At 35.4% G+C, this 12,284-nt stretch overlaps 1 protein-coding gene across 1 annotated transcript; it reads right to left on the bottom strand.

The window, feature by feature from the left end:
* Positions 1-1,694: 1,694 nt before the first annotated feature.
* Sem1 (SEM1 26S proteasome subunit) lies at positions 1,695-10,911 on the bottom strand. Its single transcript, XM_042684789.1, has 3 exons — positions 10,729-10,911; positions 6,490-6,583; positions 1,695-1,881 (listed from the first exon to the last, which is right to left on the bottom strand). Exons 1-3 carry the CDS (start codon positions 10,802-10,804, stop codon positions 1,839-1,841), a joined length of 213 nt encoding a protein of 70 aa, XP_042540723.1. The 5' UTR covers positions 10,805-10,911; the 3' UTR covers positions 1,695-1,838.
* Positions 10,912-12,284: the final 1,373 nt, after the last annotated feature.

Below are 12,284 nucleotides of genomic sequence, written 5' to 3'. Positions count from 1 at the left end.
CCCGCTAACTAGGAAATCTGGGTCCCTGGGATCTTTGTGTCCTAACTTATTTGGCAACTTTTCTACCTGATAAAATAGCTTTCTAGAAAGAAAAATTTACTGTTATCATAAAAGTGATATACAGAGGGGTTACAGGTAAAAGTAGCTCCTTTTGTCTGCTTACTAGGATCAATGTGAAAACCCAAAGTTAAAGAAAAAAAATAAAATGTAAATTCCATCATTTTTTTCAGGTACCTAACTTGTTTCACTTCTTTCCTACTTCTAATTTGGTTCCTTGCCATGATATCAAATACTAATTTCTATTCAAATACTAATTTCCAAGTAGCTAGTCCCTAACAAAGAAAACCACCAAAACTTAATTCTGATATGTAATGAAGGATAAACCCACTTTGGATAAGTACAGGTAATTACTTGAGCCTTTGCCCAATTCCTGTTTAAAACTGTACCTCATGAATTTAAACATGAAGTAATACAATTATTGTGGGTACTGACCTGGTACTGTCAGGGTGGCCATGATTATGAGGTCTAATAGTGATGCTGGAACCACTAACCAGAATCTTGAAAAAATACTTCATTGTGTTTATAAAAATACTGCTTATATGTATAAGGTTTCTCTACTTTCCAAAGTTGTTCTGTTTTCCTTATTCCATCTGATCACCTATAGCTCAGGCAGGGCAAAGATTATGTAGCTCTAACCAAGGAAAAAACATACTAATGTTCAAAATAATTATGACACATGATTTACATTTGAGATGACTAACTCCTAGTGTGGTGCCTATTTATTGCACTGTTAAATAATTTTTTATTTTAAATTATTCAACAGTACTGATATTTTGAAAATATTCTCTCAAAAAAAGAATCCTTTACAGAGTAGGCAACTTAAACGCCCCACTCATAAAAGCTGATGTAGCAACAGTAATCACCATGGAGAAACTTTTTTGTATTAATCTGTAGTACCTGAGAATATCACATATTGATATTTTATGGCTAATTACCTAATTTTAACAGAATATGCTATTTTCAGGACTGTGATCAAACATCCAATGGACTTTTACACATAACATTCATCAACAGCATTAGTGGCTCAGGAACTACCTAAATCACAGCAATTTAAAATGATTAATATTTTAAAAACACAGGTTTTGAAGGGTCACCTTGTAAATGTCAGCAAATGTTGCCTAAACTATCAAAATACAGATGACATTAAAGTTTAATGTAATGTAAAAGCAGTACCCCATAAAATGGGACCAACATTTAATTGATGTTGCTTAAGAATTTTAGCTACAAGGCAGAGTGCCAGTGGCTCATGCCTGTAATCCTAGCTATTGAGGAGGCTGAGATCTGATGACTGTGGTTCAAAGCCAGTTCAGGCATCTGTGAGACTCTTATCTCCAATAAACCACCAGAAACCCAGAAGTGGTATTGTGGCTCAAGTGGTAGAGTGCTAGCCTTGAACTGAAGCATGCAGGGCCAGCGCTCAAGCCCAGAGTTCAAGCCCCACAACTGACAAAAAAAAAAGAAAAAAAAAAAGAATTTTAGCTATAGATGACTTAACCTGAGCTCTCGTTAAAATTAAAAAAGAAAGTTTCATAAGGTGGAATTTTATTGTCACATTGTAAGTTCATCAAAAACATGAAAATAAAATTAAAAAAGAGTCAAAAGATTAAAGCACCTTTACAAATTACAAAGCAAGATTACATCGAAATGTTTATTTTTTGTTACAAAAACAAATCCAAGCAGATAATGAAATATGCATATTTTTAGAAATATCCCATCCTGGTTTCTGTTCTAGAATTTAGTGTACAGTTAAAAGTTTACTTCAATACTTCTCCTAGATGCTATGAAGTCTCCATCTTATAACCATGTTTCTCTAGTTCAGCTCTGCAATAAAACACAAAGAACAACATCACTAAGCATTCTTTATAATAACTCAAAGAAACAGATGTTTTAAAAAATAGTTATAAGTATTAATACAACAAATATTAAATAAATAAGTTGAGCCTGGGCACCGGCTTGAACTCTTGTCCAAATAGGTTTATTTTAGTTCCTAAATAGAAATTTATGTAAGGAAGGTAAATACATATTAATAAGGCACTAATACAATTTTGCTTTCCTTTTAGTTGGCTGGGAAGGTGGCTCAGTGCCTTGCATGCATGAGGCCCTGGGTTCGATTCCTCAGCACCACATAAGCAGAAAAAAAAAAAAAAAAGCCAGAAATGGCGCTGTGGTTCAAGTGGTAGAATGCTAGCCTTGAGCTGAAGAGCTGAAGGACAGCGCCCAGGCCCAGAGTTCAGGCCCCACGACTGGACCAAAAAAAAAAAATTGCTTTATGGAAGAAATGTGAGAGACTACAAATGTACTGTTCCTAATAAATCTTTACACATAAATCATTGTTTCTGCTTTGGTGGTGGTAGGAATTAAACTCAGGGCTTCACACATGCTAATTAGATATTGTATCACTGAGCCACATTCTTGTGACTACACATGAATACCAAATCTTTACAATTTTACAACAATCACAGTTACTATTTACAGAAAGAACAGATTGTATAATGATATTTACTGTTCTAACCAAAAGCATTAACAAATGTAAAGATGTGTAAGTTTTCTGTATATCCTATATGCTGTTAAACTAAATATAATAAATGTCAAAAAATATTAAAACTGCCTAATTTTAAATGTGGATTAAATCTGAGGTTTTCAGTGCTATAACTACATAAAACACTTGCACAAAAAAGTTTAACCCTGTAATTAACTTCAGCTATTTAAATGATCATTTTGAATATTACCAGCATCTCATTTACCACTATCCAGATTTTATCAAGGTTCAAGACAAAACTATTGGAGGACTAGTCTCTGTATAGATGTATAAATGTAAAGTATGGTTACTATGGTCTACAGCAGTAAGATACAATAACATTTGTTCTCAAGTATAATTGGCTTAGATGCTCTTACACTATCAAATGTTAGCCCAATGCAAAGAAACATATGATAGGAAAACTGTGTATTACTCAATTGCCAAACTCTTTCAATTTTTTGACATTTTTTGTTATTTATAATCCAAATAGTAAACTAATTTTATGACCTATCAAGGTTAGGAATTATTTCATCCTGTCTTCTGCTTGGGTGTAGAGTACAAATGGGCAGTGCAAATCAAACTCTGGTTTCTCTTTTGGTAAGTTTAACTAAATTGCTTCATTTGGGAGCCTTCCTCTCCCCTCAGGGAATTAAAAATTATATTATCTGTCCTTCATTATAACAACTTATCCTTTTTGTTCTGAGGGCTAAATGAAAGGAAGTTATATAAATGTAATACAATATCATGATAAGAACTAAGGCTGAAGGGAAAAGCTAAAATAAAAACTAAAAGCTTTTATTTTTAATCACATAGAGCCCCTCAAATGTTTCCAACAAAAACTTTTGTTGCCACTCTTCATTGAATATAGAATTGTCTTTATATTTTATCTCGAGCTAAAATGTTATACTTTTCCTATTTAAAATGGAAAGAATTGCAAAGCGCTCTTAAACACCAGCTTTCTGCTCCCTTTTATAAACTCCCTACAGATTATTCAATTTCTTTTATTTGGACAAAAACAATGCCCTAGAAATTCAACCTAAGATTTAAACAAGTACATCAAACTTAACCCTTCAAGTTTGTGTAGTCTTCTGCATGGGAAGTGGTCACTAATTAATTAATTATGAGTATAACCTGCTTTTAACATAAAGGAAATAGGGCTGGGAAGGTGGCTCAGTGGTAGAGTGTGTGCCTTGCATGCCTGAGGCCCTGGGTTCGATTCCTCAGCACCACATAAAAACAAAAAAAAAAGAAGAAAAAAGCTGGAAGTGGTGCTGTGGCTCAAGTGGTAGAGCGCTAGCCTTGAGCTGAAGAGCTGAGGGACAGCGTCCAGGCCCAGAGTTCAGGCCCCACGACCAGACCCCCCCCCCAAAAAAAAAAAAAATAAAAATAAAAAATAAAGGAAATAATGAAATGCTATCAGCTAAATTCTTGGGGACTATGAAAAGTTTTTTGCTAAACCTTAAAAGTGTAACAAACTAAACATAAAATAAATTGAGGCTATAAAGTACAAAACCAAACCATTGTATCATGAATCTGCAGTATGAAAAATACCCAACAGAAACAAAAAAAAGGGAAGACGCTCAGAACAGTTGAACTATCAGAGAACACATGCAATAAATATAGACTGCAGCAAAGGCAGCCATATTTCCCCTGCAAACAAAATAAGGGGGGAAAAAAACGGCAAAAACTAGGTTCTCAGTTTTATTTTAATGACTACGTCTGGCATGGTAAATCAATAATTATACTGGCTTTTTAAAATTTAAGACTTGATACAAGTTGAATATACTTCATAACACTATTTTTACTTATGTGCAGAGAAACAAATAGTATCAGAAACAAAAATGACTCTTAATTACTGGACACATAAAGCCTTACTATATTTCTATTTGTTAAAGGTAATTACACTGTGAGAAAAACAAATGAGAAGTGTGATATGTTGAATTTTTGTTTATTTAACAAACACCACAACTATTCATACCCTACAGTACCAATTCATTTAGTGACTTGCTTAAGGTCATTACAACAGATTCAAAGTGAAACTCAGGCACTATGACTAAAGTAGAAGCTGCATCTCAGGATTAGAATAAAACAATGTTAGAAAACAGTGAACTATGCTCTTTTTCACTGTTTTTGATACCATAATAAGGGCTTCCATGCATTTTATAAAGACCTTATAAAGAACACCTGCAGGAGACTTGTGAATCAATACAAATGTCTTAAAGAAGGAATGTCTGAGCTTATATTGTTCACTATGGTAGTAATATATGATTATTTAAATGAAATAAAAATTTAAAAGCAGTTTCTCAACTGCCCTAGGTATATTTAATGGCTCAATAGCCATATGTGACTGTATTGGATTGGGTAAATTAACGAACATTTCCATTCTAAGTTCTATTTGACAGTACTAGTAATATATCAATAACTTTAAATGGGAAAAACCTCATGATTCAAATTGGAAAATAGAGCAGCTGGAAATATAATGAAACATTACATCATAAGAAATATACAGATTATACTCTATTTCTAAGCCAGTAAAAAGACAAAAGGTGGTACTAACGATTGATCAGTATTTACTACTGAAAGTTCTGATTTAAAAAAAAAAAAACCACAAAGGAGGAGGCTGCAATGCTTGGTAAGAAATGTACGCATTATCCTGCCCATGTAACTGTAACTCCTCTGTACAGTATGTTCACAAATAAAATTAAATTAAATAAAAAACAAAAAAAAACCTTATATTCAATAACAGTTTTTTTAGGATAAGGTGCTCTTATGACCAATGAAAGACAAAACTAGAGAAATCTGATTGCTGAGTAGTAAAGGAAGAAAAATTCATTTAGTTTCAATTTTTAAAATTTAAAAAAAAAATCAAAGAAGAAAAAATTAAGAACATGGAATAGCACTGGAAGGTCTGAAATTAAATATTCTAACAGCATATGACTATAATGAGAAGTGAAATGATTTATAATCAAATTTGTTTTTAATGGTGGTATACTAGCTAGTCCCTGCTGTACAATGACCTTTTCTTTTCTTTAAGATTCCACCTACAATAAACACCTTACACAAAAATGGAAAAGCTAAGTGGGGCATTGGTAGCTGGTGTCTGCAATCCTAGAGCTTCAGGAAGCTGGGATCTGAGGACTGAAGTTCAAAGCCAACCTGGGCAGAAAAATCCAGACTATCTCCAACTAAATAGTTTAACCTACCAGACTGGTAGCTCATGCCTGTAATCCTAGGAGGCTGAGATCTGAGGATCAATGCTCAAAGCCAGCAGAGCCAGGAAAAACCATGAGATTCTTATCTCCAATTACCCAGCAAAAAGCTGGAAGTGGTGAGGCCCTGAGTTCAAGCCCCAGGATGGGCATTAATAAACAAAACAAAACAAAAAACCAGCATACACACATTAATGAAGCATTGTTTAGCCATAAGAAGGAATAAAATACTGATGCTTGCCATCACATGGATAAACTCTGAAATTAAGTTTTGTGAAGAAACTTCTTCCATTTATATGAAATATCCAGATTACAGTCTATAAGGTAGATTTGTATTTAAACATGAAAAAGTACATTCCCATGACCTCAAACTCTATTCAGATTTGGGAATCACTAATCTATGGTATTCCAGCACTTTATAATGCTAATTTCCATCAAAATACTCAATATTGATAGAATTAACCTCACAAAAACCACCAACAGGCTTCAATTTAAATACCTTTGTAAACTAGAAAGACCAAAAGTCCTATTCAAAAAGATAGAAACTTCAAGAACGTAATAATGTCTTATTTTACATAATTCAAAAATCTATTTATTTCAAAGGTTAAAGTACAGTGTAAGAGAACAATTATTTATACAAGTTACATATTCAAGGCTTACAATTAATACTGAACTATAATAAAACTTCAGCTTAAAACCTACCTTAACTGATTGGAGAAGTCATCTTCTACATTGTCATCATCCCAGTTATCCTCCCAGACATGTGCATCTTCATCTTCATCCAAACCAGCCCAATCTAAAAACAGAAACAGAGTTTGTTAAAGACAGAGCAAAGGTCTCAACAGTCCTTTCTGAAAAAAAAAACAAAAAAAAAAACCAAAAAGCAGCAATTGTGGCGAAGGGATCAAGTGGCTTACCTAGCAAGCCTGAACTCTAGTACTACTGCTAAATTAGTAAAAAATAAATATAGAAACAGATGTCTAAATACTTCTCCTTTATAGCTCAATAAGTTAAAAAAAAAACTTCAGAAAGTTTGCCACTGAACATTCAGAATTCAAAAAGTATCACAGCTATAAGAAATTGTAACTTTCCTCCATAAATCTGTTTCCCTGCCTTGTTTCTTAAATTTACAGATAATCCAAAACAAGCCATAAAAAAATTCTGTGTTTCGTGAAAACTTACAATTTCTGGAGGATAAACTTCACTGATTTTTATTTTTCAAATGCATTACTGAATTTATTGACACAATAGTTGGATGGGATAAATTTTGACTTTTCTTTGAGCTTTTGTACAGTCTCTTATAACCTTTCAAAACATACATACCAGCAACCCTAAAACAAACTGCAGATACCGGAATAGAATGTAAAATTGTTAAACATAAAAGGGCTAATAATTCACATATGGAAATTAAAAAGTACGTAAAGTTGTAAGTCATCACTAGTCTCTGATAACATCAATATAAGACTCAGATTCTTTCTCTTTTTAATTTATGTCTGTGGTAGGGTGTTTGCACTCAGGGCCTTCAGCTTGCTAGACAAGCGCTCTTACACTTAAACCACACTCACAGTGCTGAAATTTATATGCATCAGGAGTATTGTTGCAGTTCGTAACTTTCTAAAATTTCCTTCTCCTTTGGACGTAGAGGGAAGGTGTAGATTAAGATTTCAGCTAAGCTTAGTTAGAAAGACATTCTAGTACTGGAGTAAAGAATAGCTATTGAGAAAGCAATACTAAGAACACTGATATTCCATACCACTAGATATATAAGAAAGAACTATCAATAAGATACTATCATCAAAACTAAGTATTGCTTCTATTTCAGAAACTAAAGAGCATACAATGAAGTAAATTTATAGCCAAAAATTCTTTCATTTACGCTCTTGAATACAAATTCTTTGCAGAATATCTGAATTAGGAATGCATTGTTGGCTGGTATTCTCCTTTAGTGCTTTCCTGAATGATATTGTTTGGTAATACACTGCTGATTTCCAAATCTGTTTGCAATGCAGAACTCTACTTTAGGTTTTAGAATTCTACAAACTCCTTTTCATACGCCTACTGAACTCAAGCTCAAGACCACCAAAACTTAACTATATTCTCAATTGCTCCATCCCAAATCAACATGCTTTTCTGTCTTGCTGCATAGCCACAGCTAAATAGGGAGACACTGTTTCAAAGTTTAAACAAAAATATTTAACATTCAAATCCACTGTGTTAAGTCCCTTGTTGTTAGTCATGCTGCACGAAATACTCGTAAATATAATCTCCTAATGTGAAAACTGTAATGAAAAATTAAGCACAAGATCATCATTTTTATTTAACCTCTAACTTCATACTTCATGTCTTTAAACTGCTTAAACCATTTCATGCTGTTCCTCATTTCTCTTTGTACTATCTTCTCCTACTCTGGCCTGACTTATACTTATCCTCAATTGAGTTCAAATGTTATTTATTCATTATCCTATTAAAAGTAATCCCAAATCCTTTTAGAAATGGCTGATTTCAGATCTGGGACATTTCTTTTTAATACCAAAAAAATATGTCAAAAGAAACAGACGCTGGCTTAAAATAATGATACACTGAATTTAAAAAAATTTGTGAGTCCAGAGAAACACTTGAGGGATACTAATATTCTTTTTTACAGTTCCCATCCATAAACATGTAAATGAAAATCAGAAAAATCACCATTTTGAAAACAGTACCTCAGGCAAGGATCAATTATGTATGTTAAAGTTACAGGGTGAAAAATGGTTGGGTAAGAGGACAAAGTGCTTATTATTTTAAAATTGAGAGACATATGGTCACCATGTTAACGAAGTGAACAATCTCATTGCCAATAAACTGGAACAACTTAACGTATTTCTTGATATAATGTAGTATGAAATACATAGTATTTTATAGTATCTTGCTAACAAACTTTATTCTGAATCTAATCATGAGGAAACTATCAGACAAATCCAGAAGGCAGAACTTTCTAAAACTGGCTTCTTCACATAAATTAATGTTTAAAAAAAGAACAAAACAAACCCAAAAGATGGAAACTGTTTCAAGTTGAAAAACTGAAGTGACATAACCAGCAAATATAGTATGTAAAAAATTAAGTAAATCCAAGACTGAACAAAAAAATGTTAAAGCTGTTTTTGGGGAGAGGAGCTGATAAAATATCAACTGTTTTTATTTGGACTGCTCATATATGCACATATATGCAAAACAGAAATCTGGATCAATTTCATTAATTACTTCATAATATTAATATAATTTTTAAACTTAATTCCTTATTCCAGAAGATGTATTAAAGTCTTCAGTATCATACCATCCATCCTTTCAGCATTACAAATGAATTTGAGAAATAACTTTTTTAAAGTCATAACTAAGCATTATAAATTGTCATCTGTTTACAGGAAAACAAAGATTTGGCTTATCAACAAGAAATACCTACTATGTGGAATCCAGCTTAAGTGATATGAGCTGAACATCACAAAACAGCATTTCCAACATTTATAAATCCTCCACACTGTAATACATATTACACACAAAACATGTAAAACATGCAAAACATATAAACTCTGTACAAAATGTAAAGTCCAAATTAAGTCCAAATAAGTCCAAATTAAAATAATAGGATTTAATTTTTCATTTATAAAGTTGGCAACAACTTTATGTTTAATGTTTAGTATAAGCAAGTTTATGAAAGATAAACTGTGGATGGAAATGCAAACTGAGAGTATCTGTCCAAATGTAAAAATGGGCCTGGTTCCAGATGAGGTGTCAAGAGACCAAGCTCATCAGTCCAATCTGGTACAGGAGGATGGTACAGCTGGTTTGTCAGAGGATGAACAAAATGAAGAAGTCACTCCAGCAAGGAGGAAGGCTTCTGACAAAGGAAGAAGAGAATTTTTTAAAAATGCAAAAAACTGTCTTCTCATTTTTCTCTCATCTACATCTGTCAGAGGAAAAAAAAAAATCAACAAGGTTGTGTCTTGTGTGAAAAAGTATTCGAAGCAAGTTCCAAGCAAATTATTTGTTTTCATCTCCATTCTACCAAGAACCTGACTTTACAATGGATGAAAAATGAAAACCTTCTCCACTAAGTTGCTCTCCAGTCCTAAATATCCAATCATGTAAAAGCCTCCCAAAACATACTTAGATCAATTTTGCCTAGGAATTTGATTTGACTTCCTCATAAAGTCCAGTTTCAGTTTAAATAATCGAGAATCTGGAAAATGCATTTCACAAAGATCCTTAACACATTAAGCGCCTGCTTAACGACCTGAATATTACACAGCCACCAACTAGAATTTACTTGTAAGGAACTGTCAATGTACTTTAGTCCCCCAAAGAAATATTAGCTGAAATTGTAGCTTTCACCTACAATGAGAAAACTAAAGCTCCTCTACTGCTGGGAAGTTAATGAACGTGTAGCAATCTAGCGTCCTGTAAAGCCGTGAGGAACCAGCAGAAGTCAAGAAGGAGGATTCAACACCCAAGCCAATATCCTAGAATCCTGCTCCCTCCATCCCGGGCTTCATTAGCTTTAGAGTCCTAGGAGAAACCGCACTGTCTCAAGTAGGCGCAACAACTTCATTCCACAGAAGTTGAAAAGCCAAAGAAGGCTGCTAAACCAAGGGAATGTGAGGCAGGGCGTGGAGACGGGAGCGAGGTGGCGGGTCAGCTGGCTGCGCCGCCGAGGGCCCATCCGCACCGGGCCGCGGGTTCGCCTCCCCCGCCCCCAAGCCCCGCTTCGAGGAGCACCGGCTACTCAAGAGTGGTGATCCGGCAGCCCCGGGCCTCGCCAACGGAAAGGTCACGGACCCCCGGAGCCGAGCAACGGGAGGGGCTGAGGTCCCCTCCCTCCCCGCCACCCCGACCCCAGCTAGGCCCCGGCTCCCGCGCCCCCACCTGCAGGCCTGAGTCACCATCCACGCCACCCACCACGCTCACCTTCGGCAGGAAACTCCTCGAACTCGTCGTCCTCCTCCAGGAGACCCAAGTCTACCGGCTGCTTTTTCTCGGACATCGCGCCCCTCCACGCTCGGCCCCGCGCGATCCGGCCGCCAACTTAGAAGACGTTTACCGCACTCAAAAGTCGCCGCCGCCGCCGCCAAGGCCCTGGCGGAAGCTGGTGCTCACCATCGAGACGACGCAGGGCGAGAGCTGCTGAGGGAGCGCGGTGAATGCTGGGATAGCGGAGGTCCTCCCAGCGCTTTCCGAGCCCTCAGCAGGCCTTTGGAAGTAGAGAGGTGGATTTTTGTCTTGCCAATCTCTTTTGGCACTCGGAGTTAAGAACTATATAGGTTACCTTGACTAGAAACGAATCATAGTGTGTTAAAAATAAAACTTAACCATTTTTACGTGATTTACAACCAAGAAAGGAAATCTAGAAAGATGCAAACATCAGTTTTCTAACTGCCAGGTCCTTCACACACATTATCCCAGTCTTTTAACTAGTGCCCTGCATATGTCACAGAACACTTGGGCTCTGAAAAGACAGCCCAAGTTGTTCACATAGTACAGTTTGGTTTATCTGATTCTAGTCTCATGTTTCCAGTGTGAATGGTTAGTGGCAAATGACCTAGAAGAATTTGTGTGTAGTAACTACAGTATAAAACAATAGTATACAAAAATGGAGGGCTGGGAAGGTGGCTGAGGCTCTGGGTTCAATTCTTCAGCACCACATAAGCAGACCCCATTACTGACAAAAAAAAAAAGGATATATTTTATGCTGTTCAAAATATACCATTTATTTACTTACATACTTATTTACTTATAATGACATTGCCTAGCTGTGTGGCCTAGTCTGGTCTCCAACTTACAGTTCTTCTGCCTCTGCCTCCTGGGTGCTTGGGAAGACAGGCTGGGGTGCAATTCTTCCCTAAGAGCAGGTTTTAAATAATAATGAACCAAAATTTTAGTTCTTGGGCCTATTATTTAGTTCTATTTTTATTTTATTTTTTATCAAGAGGAAAATCAACAGAAAGAAAATGATACCCCCCCCTACACCAAGTTATATTAAAGATTGCAATACTCTCCCTCATTTAAGGGGTTTTGAACTCAGGGCCTCATGATGGCAAGTGCTATACAACTCGACCAATAGGCTAGGCATTTTTGCTTTATTTTTCATATTGAATCCTGAATTTTTGCCTATGGCCATTCTCAGAAAGTGACCCTATGTTCACCTCCCAAGTAGCTTGGATTATAGTATAGGCTTGAAACTCTAAATTCAGTCTCCTTTTATTGCAATTGTAGTGGTTCATGAAATATTTAGAACTGGAACCAGTGATAACTTATCATTTTAATTATTGTGGCACATGGAAAAATATTTGGACAGTAATAAATATCAAAGTGTGAAAGGAATTATTGGTAAAATACCTAAAAGTACATATTTGCAGAGACGTTTATAAATTTTATAAATGAAGGCCCAATTCCTAAGGAGGGGCTTAGACAGATTACTTAATTTCTTGGTGCTGTAGTCATTTGCAGGAACATAGTTAAGATCC

This window comes from Dipodomys spectabilis, unplaced genomic scaffold (genome assembly GCF_019054845.1).
Source record: "Dipodomys spectabilis isolate Male_0828 unplaced genomic scaffold, ASM1905484v1 ptg000089l, whole genome shotgun sequence".
In the NCBI taxonomy this organism is placed as follows: Eukaryota; Metazoa; Chordata; class Mammalia; order Rodentia; family Heteromyidae; genus Dipodomys; species Dipodomys spectabilis.
The sequence above is the reverse complement of the archived record's forward strand: the minus strand, read 5'-3'. Positions and strand labels throughout refer to the sequence as shown.